Source organism: Sprattus sprattus (genome assembly GCF_963457725.1).
Source record: "Sprattus sprattus genome assembly, chromosome: 19".
NCBI classification, from domain to species: Eukaryota; Metazoa; Chordata; class Actinopteri; order Clupeiformes; family Clupeidae; genus Sprattus; species Sprattus sprattus.
The window spans coordinates 1,009,178-1,028,369 of NC_137917.1; the positions used below are offsets into that span (position 1 = coordinate 1,009,178).

A 19,192-nucleotide genomic window follows, 5' to 3' on the forward strand; every position below is an offset into this window, starting at 1 on the left:
TCCAAATGCAGTTGTGCTTTTATCAGTATCAGACTGCCAACTCTCAGGAGGCAAGCACCCACCTGGTCTCTCTACAGGACGCTTGTCTTCAACCACGTCCTTCTTCTCCTGCACAATCACCATCTGAGCACTGTTTTCAGCACTGTCTGCTCAACAACACACACAACACATGGAACAACAGGAGAATGTGTCTCAAGAACACACACAACACATGGAACAACAGGAGAATGTGTCTCAAGAACACACACAACACGTGGAACAACAGGAGAATGTGTCTCAACAACACACACAACACGTGGAACAACAGGAGAATGTGTCTCAAGAACACACACAACACATGGAACAACAGGAGAATGTGTCTCAACAACACACACAACACATGGAACAACAGGAGAATGTGTCTCAAGAACACACACAACACGTGGAACAACAGGAGAATGTGTCTCAAGAACACACACAACACATGGAACAACAGGAGAATGTGTCTCAAGAACACACACAACACGTGGAACAACAGGAGAATGTGTCTCAACAACACACACAACACGTGGAACAACAGGAGAATGTGTCAGATATTCAAATACACCAGTTCCATATTCAGCATTTATTAAAGATGTAACGTGGGTCTTTTACCAGAATAGTTGATGTCTTGGCGTGCAGGAATGTCTGTAAAGAAATGAATGGAAATGTAGTGTTAGTCATGTTGCCCTAATTATTCATTTCACAACACTAGTTTAGTGTTAAAGATCCCATATACCAGTGCTTTCCCTTCATTTGACACAGCCCTAGTGTCTTATAAGACTTAGAATAGAAAGGCTGAAGACTCAAGATTATTTTGAATTCAGATCATAAAGTTCATCTACCTTTCTGTCTGCTCCTTGTCCTTGATCTCCTAAAGCCACCGTCCTCTAGTAGAGAGACACAGAGAGTCCACAGGTTCATTCAATAAGAGACAGAGCAGGGATGTCCACTAAAAATAGCTGTTACCACACCAATCCCACTAGTATACAACACATGAGATTAGCAGTGAACACTCCCAAACACAGCGCATGCATAGGCCTAGATTTTGGTATAACATTAAACAGTCATTAAACTCGTGAGCCTGTACTTCCAGCATCCCTGTGTGTAAAACATGAAAATTCCAACGGACTGCAGCAATCATGCCAGTGAGCTGGCCTTTTGCATTATTCACCTTGCGCACACACCTTTTGCCACCACAAACATGAATCCGGCACTACTGGTCGGAACAATGGCATTTCGGAACAGAGTGTTTAATTTTGTCGGAGTAAGGATATTTCTGACTATTTTTCGGAAAATTGAGATTTCGGAATATCAGGCTTTCAGAACACTGGGCCCCGAACACTGTAGCCTATACACCACATGAGATTAGAATTGAACACTGTAGCCTATCTTTACACCACATGAGATTAGAATTGAACACTGTAGCCTATCTATACTAGCCTGGGTGCCATCCGTTTGTACGCGTTCCACTGATCAAGCTAAACAAAAGTTTAGTTTAGTTAGATCAGTGGAACGCGTACAAACGGATGGCACCCAGGCTATATCTATACACCACATGAGATTAGAATTGAACACTGTAGCCTATACACCACACAAGATTAGCAGTGAACACTGTAGCCTATCTATACACCACATGAGATTAGCGGTGAACACGGTAGCCTAACCACTAAAATGAAGGTGGATATAAACCTCTGCTTTCTGCTGATATGCTGAACTCTCTGGCATCTATGGGAACAGACAGAAGCACAATAATGATCAATAACAGTAATTAATGTAACTAATGCTCACTTATATACTGTGGTCACATTTGTATTATAATTAACACCTACCTATTGCCTCAACAGAGTTGCTGCTTTCTTGGGACATTGCCTCAATAATATCTGCATGATAAAAGACATATTCATTCAGTGAGTCAGTCGATCAGTCTTTTTTTCTTCTTATTATAATGATACCCTTTTTCACACTGACCTGTCAGAACAGGTGAGGTCTTTTCTGGAGTGGTATTAGAAATCTCTGAAAATGGGGATTAGAAGAAAAAAAATTACACCTTCACAACACTTTCAAATGTCAATCAACACTGATTTGGGTATTCAGGTTCTACATACCAGTGGAGTCATCTACTGGACCTGGAGTTGTGCAGACTGTTGACACAATCTCTACAATAACATATGCTACAGTAAGATGGGCACTGTATCTCATGTCATACCTTCAAGTAAGGATTCTGTGTTAACATGTTAAGATAAAATAATTTCCTACTGAATTCAAATATCATCACTAACAAATGCTATACCGACCTGTAGGTGCAGCTGAGGTTGTAGGGGTGACCAATAGACCTAAAGGGTAGCAGAAGTCATAATGCATTTGGAGAACAGCAGAAGTTTATATGGGTGAGGAAAGTTACTGTAGTTAACCAATAGAGAGCCATGGAACTTCCTCCCTCTGCCCAGTACAGCCTGTGGCCATGCTATTAGGAAGTCCAGTCTGAACCCTTATGACAGGATTAATAATCCCACCAGTCTGAAGCTTTACGACAGGATTAATAATCCCACTTTCCAAAAATGACATGCATGCTTGTAAAGGTAGAGTAGAGATAGAAACCTTTGAATTCCTCTGGGTTGTGCTCAGAAGGTTGATTCATCTGAAAGGCATCTAATGCGAAGTAATGAGTGTTAATAGCATGGAGGACTAGAATTGACTAGATAGTGAGTTTTTTTTGCAAACTGCCGAAATATAAAAATGACAAACAGACAGTCAGGCAGGAAGGCAGAAATAGAAAGACAAAAAAAAAGAAAAGGAAAATAAGAGAAAAACTTACCATTTAAAAAGTTAGGCAACTCATCCCCTTTGTCTGTAGTAGCTGAGAACGCTGTGAGTTTCAATAGAAATGAAGTTATAGGCCAGGTTTTAATACTTTAAAATATGCTTCAACAAATTTAAAAACAGGAAATACTTAACGGTTAATTGTTGCAGAGGTGGCTACTGTTATAAGAAGCAGAAATGGCAGCACAAATAGTGAAATCCTTGATTGAAAAAAAAAATTAAATTAATTTTGTGCTCACTAAAGAATGGACTTGGAGAGATGAACATTCTCTTCCAAAATATAGTGAAATATAAAACATGTTCCCCAATCATCTTGGGGATAACATAAATCAGCTGCTTACCTCTCCATGTTGGGTGCAAATAGCCAAGACATACTGCATTCAGAAATAGGCCGAGTCCTGAGTCTCTGAAGGTTTTATACCTGGTGCCCTTTCCTCACATGGGGCTGCCTAGGACAATGGCCTCACATAGGAGCTGCTAGGGTTACGCTCAGATAATGACTACTTGTTGAGGACCAACCCATCCACCCATGTGTTTGTGCAGTCATCACCAGTCCCCTGCAGAACATCAAGCCCTTTCTCAGGGTGTAGTCTCTGGTGCAATACTGGAGGTGTGTTCTGGGTTAGAGATGAATGGTGGTGACTTCTCTTCAAGTCTTGCTTCTAGGATGCTTATAAAGTCACAAGGCACTGCACTTCTGTATACACAACTCACAACATAAAGCTCCATTCAAGTAAATGTCTGATGTTCTAACGGCTTTCGACAGCATCACCACTGCGAGCCGATGCCATTCTTCCCACTATGTAAGACGAGACCCTTTATCAGTGGAAGGAGGCAGCAGGCGGAAACAAGGGGCTCCACTCTCCATTCATCCTGAATGACAGGTGCACGGCCACCAGGCCAGGAGACGCATGAGTGTCCATGCCTCTGGCCCTCTCTCTGGTCAAAGTCTGGGGGCAGCTGGGTGAGAAAGGGCCTCTGTTCCCCCCCACAGCACAATGGCCTGAGGACACGGGAACACAGGAGCTCCCTGGTGGCCTGCTGCTGCCCAGGCCCAGCTCACAACAGGCTGATCAATAGCACATCTATATCAAAACTGGAGCAGCCTCAGCCCAGACCAAAAGCATGAAAGAGTCACATGGCATGGTACTCTTTCATGTGGTTCAGGAGAGCACGTGATAGAGCCAGGGCAATGGAGTCAGTTCTGACCTAAAGACAATAGGCAGAGTGCTGAAGCAAAATGTGAAAATCTGGAAGAGCTTCTTTTCTCAGTGAAGAAATCTTTATTTTGTTATGCCCTGGGGAAATGGGCCCTCAGCAGATTTTAAACCTTTAATAAATGAAGCAATGCATGAGATAATGCAAACAGTATAAAAGTCCTTAACAGTATTGTGTTGTTGACGGCAGAAAGTGATGAATGCATAGGGGGCTCATGGGCCTGTTGAGATGGTGCTTCTCTCACCTCCACACTAAAGCCAACAGTAGAACACGGACTCACATCCACTGGGCATTTCCTTCATCCATAGAACATTCCTACTTTAGCCTAAAAATTATTATTCCATGCAACAGTTCCTTACTCTTCCACCAAAACACAGGACTTCAGTTCAACTATACGTACTTTACAGATAAAGTTGAACAATGTAGAACAAGTGGATTTGGAATCAATCTTCCTCTAAACTGCAGGGAAGGGATATAGGAGTTGAGGTCTGGTCAGAAGTATGAGCCACTGGCACTTACTGCTTGGCCTGCACAGATGTGTGCCCCTCTGAGTAGCCGGAGATGAATATGTAGACTTGTGAGAAGGCTTTTGTACACCATGTAACTTTGGGCAATGTGAAGAGAAATGCACATCTCTTTCAGAGGTAACGAATGACTGTTTGTTACTTTTGTAAACATTTAAAAAACAAGAAAAACATTGCAGCCATTTGTTAAGAAAAGCAGTTGAAGTGTTGTGAGCTCATAGTGCATTAAAACTCAAGGCCTGCTGCAGCACAGATCAAGTGTGGTTTATCACACCAGTCCCATGATGATGAGGGCCTTTCTTGGGACTCATCAGATTCCATTTCACAACCAACATTCATCCCAGATCAAGAGAGTACATACAGGACCCACGGGGGCACACCACGTAGCTCACCGTATCACTTGTACAGGACCCACGGGGGCACACCACGTAGCTCACCGTATCACTTGTACAGGACCCACGGGGGCACACCACGTAGCTCACCGTATCACTTGTACAGGACCCACGGGGGCACACCACGTAGCTCACCGTATCACTTGTACAGGACCCACGGGGGCACACCACGTAGCTCACCGTATCACTTGTACAGGACCCACGGGGTGAAAAAACCACCACGTAGCTCACCGTATCACTTGTACCAACTACACCTACATCTGTTCAAACCTATTGGAACAACTATAAAACTCCTGTAGCCTGTTGTTATACACACCTACAACAGCATTATGTTGAACCCTCTTTTCTTTTTCTCTTAAGAATCAAAATGTCTTGACTATTACAATCCCTGTAACCTCTAGTTTTAGTTTAACATACTAGTGCTTGATTTTAACCACTAGATGTCAGTAGAGTAACTAGCATTTGGAGATGCTCTCAGTAAGCATGTTGGAGTACACTAATAATCTTGTACCACTGTAATGTAAATTTCAAATCTCTACGATGTACGTATAACTACCATCGTCTTTTAAGTTGGCATATTAATGACATTTTCTTCCTGAGAACTTCGACAGGACTGACCCATCAGAGACATGGTTCCCAATGCCAGGTACATCAGATGAGAGATAATCCAATTTTGACTTTTTTTGAAATGGTTTGATTCAGTGGAAAAATCAAGACAGTTATTTTCTTAAAACAATATATTTTTCATTGAAATGATTTATAAAACAAGAAAATATTTTAACTGCAAAAGATCTATTGCAAACCTTAAATGATTTAATTTACAATACATTAAGTTATTTCATTAGCTTTTCAATTCTCACACTGATCACAGGCAGGTTGAACCTTTGTTCAGTCCATTCTAGAATACTACTCTTCCACATCAAATATTTCACAAATTACAAGACCAAAATAAGTACAATTTAAGAACCATTTAAATGAATAATAACCTATAGAAAGCATAAGCATGTAGTAGCACTGGAGTTTAATACCTACAGAGTTGCTTGTGTCGTTAGTTCAGTCGGTCATTCTGTGCAGTTTACAGTAAATACACCACATGCAAATTGTAAAAGGGTGCTTCACCTCCTTAAGGGTTTATTTCTCACACTGAGAGAAAATGTTTAGCACTGGATTGCATCCTCTCTATAAAAAAAAAAAAAAAAAAAAAGGTAACAAATATCATCTTAAAACCTTAAAAAGAAAACACACACACACACACACACACACGCTCCCATAGACATACACACCAATGGTGAAAGGAACACAAAAATTGGCATATTATTGACCCTGTGAGCCCAGCAGTGGGCAAACACGTTTTGACAGTAAGTGGACAGCATCGCCAGGCCTCCGTCCAGGTGTGCTTGTTCCTGCTGCAGGGCCACAGGTGTGCACACTACTGGAGCCTGGGAGGGACACTTCCTGTTCAGTGGTATGTGCGCTTTTGTCCAGGTTCACAGTGTAGAAACGCCCAATAGAAACTCTACAGGAGAAAAGAAAAACAAAACAAAACAAACAAACAAAAACAAAAAACAGAGGATTCACCTAGGTGCAGACAAGAACGAACGTCTGGGACATATAAAAATTAATTTTATTATCCTTCGTCAGGTCTACATTGGACTTGCGTTCCTAGAGTCGTTATTATCCTTCGCCATGTCTACATAGGACTTGAGTTCCTAGAGTCTTTGTGAGAGTGAGTGCCCAGAACTCTAACCCATCCAGGAGGGTGCAGCAGCATGTTTCTTCTGAGTCCACATCCTGGGTACAACTGAACGGAGGGGAGGGTGACGCTAAGGAACACTAATTCAGGGGAAATTTCAACATAATCAAAAGGGGAGCCTGGGCCAGTCCGTGTGCCTAGGGGGGTTCAGAGGTTAAGAGATGAGATTGCGAGGTTGGAGGGTGGGTGTCTGTGGGGAGGGAGGGAGGTTCCCCTCAGGGCTGCGCTCCGGCGGCAGCAGGGACCTGTGTAGCGAGCGTGTTGGGGGTGGAGATCACAGGAGAGCCAGCGATGTTGGCCATGGGTTGTGTGGTGGAGGTCATGGAGGTGATGCCTGAGGAAAGACAAACGTCCAGGTTAGCACAGAGAGGGGCCATTACCTGATTCATACATCACACTCCCACTGATATAGACAGAGGCTGATTCATACATCACACTCCCACCTAAAGACAGAGGCTGATCCATACATCACACTCCCACTGATACAGTGGGGGAAAATAAGTATTTGAACCCCTGCCGATTTCACAAGTTTGCCCACTTGCAAAGAAATGTGTGATCTATAATTGTAAAGGTAGGTCTATTTTAACAGTGAGAGACAGAATATCAACAAAAACATCCAGAAAAGTGCATTTTATAACACTGGATAGTCAGAGATTGATCCATACATCACACTCCCACTGATCGACAGAGATTGAAAGAGAGGCTGAAGAAAAAGCATGACGACTGGCACATCCTTTATGATGGTCTTAACCAGGGCTCCAAATTGGCACCCGCCAAGCGCCAATGGCGTGTAGATTTTTGGGCTGGCGACTAAATTGTCTCCGATGCCCCGCCACTTGGCGAGTGACATTGCGGAGCAAATCTCCCAACTATTGTGCCCATCATGGTTAAAAATAGCTTGCAACGGCAACACGAAAAGTGGGAGAAGGGAAAGGGTAACAAAGTTCTTAGAATTTGAATACAACAATAACAATTTGCGCACGAATACAATGTTCTAATATTTTGGCAGCGAATACAAAGTTCTAATACTTTGCCGGCGAATACAAAGGTTATAAAGTTCTAATATTTTGAGCGCGAATCAAAAGTTGAAACTTCGTTGACCATTGCCGTTGCATCAACTCAAGCAAAGGTGCAGAGAACATCTAGGGAGGAAGAAACAACAGCCACAAAAGCAGCTACAGCTACACAAAGGGCATGTTGCAGTAGGTGGCTCATTGCAAATAATGGGGAGCCACGGCAGTGGCTGAAATACGTTGACGGTGGTAGTATAAGCTTAGAAGAGCAATGGCTGAATAAGCTTATCCCCGACCGGTGGGCTCTCGCACGCCCCCCTCAGTGAAGCAGAGGTACTGTTTGCCTTCCCTCTGTTTTTTCAATGCGCTTTTTTGTAAGATCAGTAAGACTATAGTATAATAAGCTTTTGAATATCTATACTGTAGTGTTAGTTGGACAATATTTATCTATCATATAGGTGTCATTTAAAAGCTTAATTTAGATTTTTTAGTAGAACTAATGCAGCGCTTCTTATGAGGTGAAATTAATTCATCTGAAGTACATTTTTAATAGCCAACTCTTGAATGTGCTTTAAAAAATTGTGGTCATGCAAAAGTTAATTAAATAATTAACGTATCGTGAAGGAGGGCCTTTAAGGATTCCCGGGTACAGCATGATACAGCACGTGTTGCGGCTGTCACCAGCCAATTGGGCAATATTGGCTGATTTCTTTTAATCCATTCTGAGAGTGATTAACAATGATATTAAAATCATAGGTAAAGATTGTTTATATCAAACAATGTCAGAGTAGGTCTGAAATGGCAGGTTTAATTTTGGCTGGTAAAAAATATGATTGGCTGGTACATTTTTTCATCTACTAGCCATGTTGGCTGGTAAGCCAAAAAGTTAATTTCGAGCCCTGGTCTTAACCAGTCCAGTGCTCTGATAAGTCATCACACTCACCGGCCATCATACTGGAGGAGCTGACTGGAGTGGAGCCGGCTGCCAGGTTGGTTGTGGCAGCACCCCGCCCCTGGTCCTTCACTATAGGGTCTGCAAACAGTCGAGCACAGAAACAGTGGTCAGAAGCAGTCACAGTCGTCCTAGCCTTCCACAACCGCGTCTCAAGTCTAAGGCTAATGCCAATTCCACTGAACTACCTTGGATTCTGCCCCTCCTTTCAATGTGAATACTACACACCAAATAAAAAGCAATTTACACAAATTGTTAGTTGGCAGTTAGTCTTAATATGGGTCTGAGAAAACAGATTGTCTCTCTTTATTTCTAAGACAACTTCTTTTCATTTAAGACTTAAAAAGTGCCGGCACAGCTTTAATAAGGTGCTGACATAAGCTAAAAAAAAAAAATACAGATGAAAGAAAACCAAAAAAGAGAAAGAAAGAAGCGTACAGAAGTAGGGATGATCCATAGCCTCTCTGGCCGTGAGGCGCGCTTGGTGGTCGTAGCGTAGGAGCTTGTCAAGGAAGTCCAGGGCCTCAGTGCTCACCAGATGCTGGTTCTCACTGTGCACAAAGCGTTCCCATCTCTTGCGCGAGTGCCTGCCACAAACACACCAGCAATATCAGAGCAAAGCTCAAGGGCTGCAGGTTAAACGAACAATGTCTATTCAAAATCATGGAAATGCCCTTGGAAGTCTTCAATGAGTTGAGGGAACACAACTTGAGCATACTAATATTGAGCAGAATAATTACCAGCATTTTACTCACTACAATTGTTTCTCCCACCAACTAGTGGTCTACCAGCCACTCCGATTGTTTTTTCAAGCCACCATTCTTATATCACACATTTGTGTGTAATTAACTTCTGTGTAATGTTCGTTTTGCTTAAACAAACGAACCAAAAACAAAACAAGTAGGCCTAGACATTGTCTCCCATAAAAAGGTATTATTTTAATATCAATTCACATTTGAATTCGCTCTGCATCGCACCATACACACGCCTCAAAAGCACAAAAATAAATTTTAGACTCAGAACTTTAACAATCTCACACACACGGCCCCTCGCACTCCCTCTCTAGCTGTACTCTCAAAGTCAGAGAGTGCCTCCTTATCAGCCAATCAAATTGGTGGTCAGACACCAAACCTTACTCTGATTGGTCAATATGGAGGAGAAAACATAGCTGACTTTTACCTGACAGCTAATAAGTAACAACATTATTTAGGTAGGCTGCCTGACGACTGGTTCGACTTTCACAGAACGGTTCAATGGCATCAGTTATGTTTGTTAAATACCCCCTATGTTTACCCACCCCCCAAACTAGAAGGTTGGTCAAATTCACCCACCACTTCACAAATTAACTCACATTTGGCCGGTGGCAGGCGTTAACTTTAAACCCTGTTACACGCACGACAAACAAACTTCCAGTACTATAACCAACTCTTACCTGCCCAGAATGTCATTAAAGCGAGGGTCTAACTCAATGTTGTATTTGTCAATGTAGTCATACAGGTCCTCAGTGCCCAGCACCTTTGCAATGCGGACCAGCTGGGATGAAAGGGGCATGGACATAAATCAGACAACAACATCAGGCAAGTTCAATGAAGACAAAGCAAAAGTATCAACAGTGCAGCAGAAACCAAAGACACCTCATACCTGATCATAATTGTCATGTCCGTGGAAAAACGGCTCTTTGCGGAAAATCATACTGGCCAGCATACACCCTAGACTCCACATATCCAAACTGTAGTCATACATCTAGACATGAAGAAAGGGGGAAACTTCATTCATCACAAAGGCAGTCATAACAGAGAGAACATTACAAAATGTACAGTAGAGGACAACGGATACAAGATCTTTAAGACCGATACCGAAGTTTCAATTTAGGATTTAAAAATCCAATAATGATATATAGGCCTATTCGTTTATTAACCTAAACACATAGCAAAGACATTAAGACATTTCACATAGTGATGAATTCTGGTCAAAGGCTCTCATTTAGTAGTTATATACATTCAGGTAGGCCTACTATTTTTTACTTATCTAGTTTATCCCTTTCAAATGTATATAATCTACATGTCACCCTTTAAAAGAAGCCATCTTTACCTATGCAGTACATCAAGTAAACGCTTTGTTGTTGAAACACAGAAGAAACTGAAATGAAATGAAGGGGCAAGGGGTGTGGAAATAAGCTCTCCTATTAGGAAGCCTTCTTGTTTCAATATGATGACATGAGTCTACAGGTATTCCGGTAGGCTAATGATTCACAATACACCGACTGGGCCACCCCTAAGACCACCGACTGGGCCACCCCTAAGGGCAGCGACTGGGCCACCCCTAAGACCACCGACTGGGCCACCCCTAAGGGCAGCGACTGGGCCACCCCTAAGGGGGCCGACTGGGCCACCCCTAAGGGCACCGACTGGGCCACCCTTAAGAGCACCGACTGGGCCACCCAAAAGGGCAGCGACTGGGCCACCCAAAAGGGCAGCGACTGGGCATGCCACGGAATTCTGTGTGTTGGTCAACAGCAGCTAAACATGGTTTGGGTGAATAACCATGTGCTTGTGGCATGTATGCTGTGCTGATGTGTCCAACACACTGAATATTATCACATAGAGTAAGGTTGCAAAACGAACAAAGGAGGGCTTAATAAATGATGTTACCAAATTACCATAGCCATGTCAAAGCCTACCATAGTTGAAATATTGGTCAACTACAGTAGGCCTGGACATGATGATCTTCCAGTTGCAGATGGACTGCCTTTAAAAAGCAACAAAAACTGCAGCTGACAGTAGTTAAACCTATGAAAGTAGCGAACATAAATGAACTGTGCGGCCAAAAACAGTTCAGAACATGCAAATATTCACCATTACTTAATTCAGGCAGAATTAGACTCCCGTCATTTCCTGACTACTGTTTATACATTGATTTTACTACATTTCTACAGGGAAATGCATTTATTTTTGCCTGGTAGTTAGTAACACACACAGTCTCACCTGGTAGTCCACAAGAAGCTCAGGACCTTTGAAGTACCTAGATGCCACCCGCACATTGTACTCTTGGTTTGGGTGGTAGAATTCTGCCAAGCCCCAATCAATCAGTCGAAGCTGAGGAAAACACATCACTGCTGTTAGGCCATAATTTAAGATGGAAAGCAACAGGATTGAGGGATGAATCAAGTGCTCGTAATCTATACATATGGCAAAATGAAAACATTTACGTAATAACCTATACAAAAGATTATATGGAGAAAATCTCAAATCGACTGTACAATAAATGTCATGTCATCCTACACACAGCATTAAAACTATCAATTAACACTGACAGACTTTAATGATGTATCAGTGAACATTGTCATTTTAAACTCTGTAGATTGATGATTACCTTTCTGTGCTCATGATCGATCATGACATTGTGTGGTTTCACATCTCTGTGCATGATCCCCATACTATGACAGTAATCCAGGGCCTGTACATCAGACATCACAACAATAACAACTAATTTAATATCACAACCATAGCAACTCATTTAATATCACAACAACAACTAATTTAATGTCACAACAATAACAACTAATTTAATATCACACATAATACACCAGAAAGTTTAGGAATTCTCTCATAATCGAAAAAAATAAAACCCTGAGGAAACTAATACGGTATTGCCTCAGTCTTTTCACACAAACTCGATGCCAAACTTTGTTTCTGTACAAAACTGGTCCAAGTATGAAAGACAGCATACCGTAGTATTTGGTTGTATGTTATAGTATAGTATAGTCATACCTTTAAGATTTCATACATGTAGAAACGAATGTCGTAGTCCGATAACGTTTGATACAATTGCTGCAGGGGGAAAAAAAACACAATGAATAAATCCTGAAGAATTGACTGAGACATGGCTAACTGCATGTTCACACCAAAAGTATCAAAGCGGCCAGAAGTCATACATTTTCTATGTGGTCCTGCGGTGAGCAGCACCATGATGTTGGTGGTGTGGGCGTCAGAAGAAAGTTAAGTCCAGGCAACTTTATGGCAATGAGCTGACTGTTCGGCGGCAACCAATTCGAAATGAGATATGCCTCAGTTAAGTTATGCTTAAGCCTGAGTGAACTTTTGTTCCCACGAAAAACATTTAGTGTCGGCAATAACTAGCTTGAGAGCTTAAATAAGTAGTGTAGACTTCTTCAATAGGACTGCATGTGATATAGAAAATCAATACAAGCGAACAAGGTGTCCGAAATTGTTGTGGATACTGCTAAATACACAAGTTATCAATAGCTGAGAGCACATTTTTTGGGAGGCAAGTCAACAATCCTCATTCAAAATTTAGGCAAGCGCAATTACATTTTTCTTACTGCTCGACAAAAGGTTTCAAAAGATCATATGATCTTAATTTGTGCGTTTGATACCAATGTTTTTGAATGGTTCCTCCTGGTAATACATTATGGGCCATTCCAGGGGCCATCTGTAATACCTACTAGTTTCAAAGTCTTGGTAGCAGGGTAGCCCATTGGTCTGACATAAAATGTGAGTTATTATCATGGCTGACAAGCGTTTCAAAAAGTTATCGAATGAACATCCTTGTGATTAATAAATCGAAATGAATCACATAGGCCTAGATCATTTTGCGAAAAGCTTTTTAAAAGCTCATATTTTGTCTAAAACTATAGAGGCAACTCATTTAGGTAACAACTAAAGCACAGTTCAAATCTCGTTACCTTGCTTACTTAGGCCATTCAAAAACCTGTGCCTTGTCACTTAGCTTCGTGAAATGCTGAAGTTTTTAGATATAGCAGTGTTTCCCCTACCATTGTATAAGGGAGGCGCCCCACCCCCCCAACGGCACCCCCCGCCCCCCCTGGAAGGTCAAGTTAACTTTGCTCAATTTTATTTTCTAAAAAGCGCCAGATCACAACGGAAGTCATTTAAGGATACCTTTCCTATAGAACAGGTCTATAGCTTGTTCTTTAATTAAACACAATAAATAGCCTTGTGTTATTAATCTTATTTGCACGACGGCATGTCATTTTTGTCACTAGATGATCGCGGGTTTACAATTGTCCTCTGCTCTCTGTATCCGCGCAAGGCAAAGTTCTGCCCCGATGCGCACACGTTACTTTCTGTTTGAAGATAGCTCGAGTGTTCACTGACTTTTCTCTTGTTGTACAGAATTTTCATATTGTAAAACAAATATATTTGGCAATATATTTGGAAATAGTGTCCGATTTGAATGGGGTATTTAGTCATGTTTATTTTGTAATCACTCGATCTTGAGAGATGTCTTCAAGTAACGTTAATGTTCCGAACATGAAACATTCTAATGTGTGCACCCAGTCTCAGAGAGTTACTAGCCAGACTAGCAGTAGCTACTGAAAGAATGACATGGATCCAGCAAAGCGTAAAGCTAAACCAAAATATGAAGATGAACATCGGACGTTCTGGCCTGAATAGAAGGAATATTTGCGGAGCGAAATGGAAAACCCCTCTGCTTAATATGCAGACGTCACCGTCGCATTTTAAACCCTTGAACTTGGAGCGCAGTCTCTCCACACACAATGCTAACATAGCCCAGGAGTTCCTAAAGGCACAGAGATGGACAAGCACAAGGTACTTACTTTGATACGTCAGTCAGAGAAACAGACTCTGCTTTTTGGGAAATTTACGAAGTACTCTGAAACGGTCACGTTGGCATCGTATCAGGTGTCATGGAATATTGCTCGATCAAAAAAGTCATATAGTGAGGGAGAGTTTGAGAATTGAACAGAGGATATCTGACATTAACTATAATGAGCACCTTACTCAGCAGATGTCTTCAATATGTTTATTTTTGAGCCATATTTAAAATCTACATTTGTTAATTTCTCTTCCTAAAACCCACTAGAGGACACTATTTAAAAGGTTATTTAAAAAACAAAAGGGAGGCAACTGCTGTGATTAAGCTCTTCTCCAGGCACAGTCTGTTTCTCTGCTTTGTTTTGATCACAGTCATTGCAGAGAAGGAGGCCTCACATAAATATGAGGAGGCAAAGGGTAGTAGCTGCTCCTAAGCTTTCTCTCCCAGGTCAGGGTGCTCCTGCTTCACACACATCCAAAACAAAATCTCAGCGGATGTCTTCAATATGTTTTAATTTGTGCCATATTTTAAATCTAAATGTGTTAATTTCTCTTCCTAAAACCCACTAGAGGACACTATTTAAAAGGTTATTTTCAAAAAAATCTTATGGGGGAGCATGCCCCCAGACCCCCCTAGTTTTGCTGGGTCACAGGAAAACAAATAGGTTTTATGTAGGTGCTTATCCCCCCCAAAAGTGGGAAGCTCCCGCAAAATCAGGAATTTTAGGCCGCAACCATCTCTCCTCCCCCCCCAAAGTGGTAAACCTAGGGGAAACACTGTATAGTATAGTCGAAGAAGCGCTTGTTTTTATGGTTATGGTTAAAAATGTTTAACAAATGAGTTTGCCAAATTTCCAGAGGTGATGACGTAGGCACTGAACTTATGACATTTTTGAGTTTTTGGAGGGCTCAAAACCCTGGCGTCTACAGTTGGTGCTATGTGTTATAAGCACAGAAAACAAAACAAACAATTACTTCAAAGACATAATTGGACCAAGCTTACAATACCTGTATCATAACATCCTTAGTGAGCTCATTACATACAAACATTGGTCCAGTAATCATCCAGAATGCACTGCACAACATGTAATTGGCTCTTACCTTAAAGTCTGTGTTGTTCACATGCTCAAAAACCAGGGCTGGAGTTCGGGACTATAGGGTTTGGGAAGAACAAAAAAAATGGTTAACGAATCTTTATACAAACACTAAACTATATATATTGTACATGGACATGCAAAAATCACAGAACTCAACACTTAAAGGTTGCTACTGAGCATTCTACACAAAGTTCTACATACATAAGTTGATTATGAACGGTACTACCCCGAAGTAAAGACTGAGAGAGTGATGAAAGTAGGAAAGAAAAAGCCAGACCCAGAGAATGGAGAATAAGGCAGGCTCAGAAGACGCGAGACACATGAGAGGACTTCTTATACATTGGTGCACAATATTTGAGGACCATTTTTGTTTAAGGCCAGATTTCTGCTAGAGGAAAGTTGAAGCAGATTGTACTTCAAGAAATTTTAAGCTATCAGAGTGGAAATATAGCTTAAAGTATAACTGTTACATCCCACACTTTTGAAAATCACTACAGATTAAGGAAGACATGAAACATCCAGGTACCCACCACAGGATCCTTGACAATGTCTAAAAGAGTGATGATGTTGGGACCTCCCCGTAAGTTCTCAAGAATTTTTATTTCACGCTTGATTTTCTTCTTTTTTACTGGCTACAGGAGAAAATCACAAAGGTAAAAATAGTGCTGAGAGTAAAGCACAAACACAATAGCAATGATAAACTGGAAACAAACTACATTCAGCACAGCACAGAACATGTCTAAAGCAGAGGCCTACCTTGAGAATTTTGACTACAACCTTCTCATTGTTTGTAATGTTTATAGCCTCAAACACTTCACTGTATTTTCCACGGCCAAGCTTTCGCACCAGCTGGTAGTCATCTTGGTTCCTGCGGAGCAAAACAAAATTAGATCTCATAAAACAGCAATTTCAAGTGCTATAACATGATATCAGAGCTTAATTAAAAAGAAGATTAATGGTGAGGTGCTGCTGCATACCCCCATTCCACCACATGGGACTCATAATCCCAGTACTCCCGGGGCCTCTGTGTATTTACATCAGGGTACACTCGGGAGCGGCTGGGCACAGGGCCGGACATGTTCCACTCGAGATTTCACAAGCTCCTAAGAGTGAGAGAAGGCATTGCAGTTAAATACACAGTTGAACTAAATATTAACTCCGATACCCCCAGAGTGCTTACAAATCGAAAACAGAACACCACTCCAAGACATTTAAATAATAATTCAAAACAAAAAAACAAACCTAATTTTACTTATACATATCATGTTATGTCCCTTTACTAGCCATCACTTTTGCAACAACACTGAAACCATTTAGGGTGAGTCAGCTTTACCTTGGCAATGTCCTCTGATCAACTGATGGGAGGTGGTGCAGATGAGATGGCTTTATGAAGTCGCATAGGCTACTGGAATGAAAAACACAATATTAAAGTCCAAAGCTAAATGAATACCATACACTTGCACAGCCATATATTTAAACATGTAATTTATGAGCCATGTGAAGATGCACACCTGATCTTGTTTGATACAAAAGAGGACATCCAAACAGTCTAGGCACAAGGCTTAGTACTTGAACCAGTCATCACTTCTTTCACTCCTGGGTACCTGGAGCAATACAGAATAATATTAAAACATAAAGAGTATACAGACCCTCTTTTTTTGAAATGCACAACACTAATCGTGGCTAGTTAAGTGACTTGTCAAGCTTTGCTGCCATAGTTACCCAACTAAGTGGAAATAACACAAACCGATGAAGTGTGTGAACTCTAAATCGATGCGAGTTATTCTGTGCATTTATGGTTTTGCTATGGGGTACTGGCAAAGGTATTTTACTGACAAAGGCAAGTTAAGTACATCTAGACCTGATGGAAGCCCTCAAAAGGAGGTTCTGTTCTAGATGTCTAAAATCATCAAGCCAAGCAGCTTCCGCTAACATATTTCCACTAATGGAAAATGAATTAACTAAAAGTACCTACAAGCATCCAAATATGCATGTTCACAAATATATTTGTATAGTTTCTCTAAAATTATACAAAGTCCCCTTACCAATGTTAACTCGATTCAGTGCAGTGGGCAACTCTGAACTTGTAGGTCTGAATTGTGATCTACCAGCTTACTAGAGTAAGCATAAACCGCTTTTTTAAATCCAAAGTCAAAACCTTATAATAACAAATCTTGACGTGAGACGGGACCACGGAAATTCTAAGTAACTTAGTTGCCCAGCTAACGTTGGCTAGCTGGCTATGCTAGCTAGCTTGCAAGTATTCAACACTGCGGAAAGAACTGCTGTCAAACATGTCCATAAGGATCAGGAGAGGTGCCGGTCACTTAACAATAACATAACTAGGTATTTACAGCATAAAGCATCGTTAGCAACCACATCATTTATAACTACATTATATTTGACGTAGCGGTATTCCTTTCTACTAGCTTTTCAGTAGATAGCAAGGTGGCACAGACAACGTACGTCAGCCGGCTAGTTAACGTTAATATTGTGAAGACAGAGGCGTTGGCCTTAAATTAGGAAAAATCCAGCAACAAAACCTTTAAACCCGCATTGATAAAAATAACGCGCACAGTGAGCCAACGCAATTAAAAAAGAAGATAATTGTCGGTACCGTTTCTATGTTCGCTAGCCACACGTTACTTGGTTACCTACCGTTTGGCAGCTAGCTATCGGTAATCCGTTTGGCTATTTTATTTTATACGTTAGCTGACGGAATAGCATAGGTTAAGCCACCAAGCTACTGTAGGTAAAAACGGACTGCCACGCCTTAACCATACCTTGGATAAACAATTCCAGTGATATTAGTGATTTTGGATATTAACCGGGTCTACGACAAAAAGCCGGAAGCTTAAGAAATATTTATATTTGTGTCAGTCTTTCTGAATGTCTCAAATGTTTATAATGTCGTGCTGACACTACATCAAAGCCGGTGGAAGCCTGGCACACTAGCGTTAGCGCTAGACTAGGAAGAGTTAGCCAGCAAGGTATAGCTAGCTAGCATTGTACGCTATGAAGAAACATGAATACTATTAAAATAACCAAGAGTCAATCGGAAAACGCGCAAATACCCATTCACACAATTAAGAACTCCTACTTCACAAAACGAATATTTGCGTTACATCAGAGCAGCTTTCGTATGACATCTGGCTTACTTACAATTGCCCGGAATGAGACAGCTAACGTTAGCTAGCAAGCAATGGCTCCATCGTCTAGAATTTTGTTAGCTATCGCTAGCTAGCTTAGTTAGCCAGTTGTTCAAATATACTTACGCTATATCGTTCACTTCATTCAACTACTAAATATGGATTCGGAACGTGTGTCGTTATAAACATACAACCCAGAGGGTTTTAAAAGCGCTTCACGGTTTAGGATTTCAGACCACATTACCTCTCGGCCTCTCCCGGCTGACAATATGGCGGACCCCAGATGTAGACGATACCACAGGCTAGGGTTAGCCTGCTTGGTGTACGCGGTAGCATTTCCGGTATTTCCTTTTTGGCCTTCAAAAAAAAGTCTTGACCAGAGGGTTATGGACCTTAATACATCTGGCTGCGGATGATTTGCTTGAAACAGCTATGAAATGTTCAGAGGTCTATTTGAGTACGAGATCAAACTTTTTTCTCTCTACAATTACCTGTAGAAGTCGTGTTATATGGACATATAACGCTTTCAAATCAGCACAGTAAGAGTGAAAATTTTCTAGCAAATCATGTCAGTTTCTAGTTCAACTGCCAAAATGACAGGCACACACAGAAGCATAGACTGTAAAGTGTTTACCCTCTTGGCTGTGTACACT

The 19,192-nt window shown here is 41.3% G+C and overlaps 1 protein-coding gene across 5 annotated transcripts; it reads right to left on the reverse strand.

Annotated features, from left to right (window-relative positions):
- Positions 1–6,581: 6,581 nt before the first annotated feature.
- Positions 6,582–18,846, reverse strand: csnk2a1 (casein kinase 2, alpha 1 polypeptide). Of its 5 annotated transcripts, none has more exons than XM_080857655.1 (16): positions 18,784–18,846; positions 16,902–16,994; positions 16,724–16,792; positions 16,368–16,493; positions 16,147–16,258; positions 15,921–16,022; positions 15,668–15,775; positions 15,395–15,445; positions 12,464–12,523; positions 12,066–12,149; positions 11,678–11,788; positions 10,335–10,436; positions 10,126–10,226; positions 9,132–9,280; positions 8,685–8,774; positions 6,582–7,062 (listed from the first exon to the last, which is right to left on the reverse strand). In XM_080857655.1, exons 4-16 carry the CDS (start codon positions 16,466–16,468, stop codon positions 6,944–6,946), a joined length of 1,290 nt encoding a protein of 429 aa, XP_080713781.1. In that variant the 5' UTR covers positions 16,469–16,493; positions 16,724–16,792; positions 16,902–16,994; positions 18,784–18,846; the 3' UTR covers positions 6,582–6,943. The 5 variants fall into 5 exon arrangements, with proteins under 5 accessions (XP_080713781.1, XP_080713779.1, XP_080713782.1 ...); XM_080857653.1 differs by having other exon boundaries at positions 16,724–16,795; XM_080857656.1 differs by having other exon boundaries at positions 18,666–18,803.
- Between the last annotated feature and the right edge of the window lie 346 nt (positions 18,847–19,192).

Excerpts from the sequence above, each read along its gene's own strand:
- csnk2a1 (XM_080857655.1), bottom strand. The coding sequence starts at position 16,468 with ATGTCCGGCCCTGTGCCCAGCCGCTCCCGAGTGTACCCTGATGTAAAT. Across the intron at positions 15,446-15,667 it reads CCTTATTCTCCATTCTCTGG|TCCCGAACTCCAGCCCTGGT; the intron begins GTCTGGCTTTTT and ends CAAACCCTATAG. Across the intron at positions 11,789-12,065 it reads TCGATCATGAGCACAGAAAG|CTTCGACTGATTGATTGGGG; the intron begins GTAATCATCAAT and ends TGTTTTCCTCAG.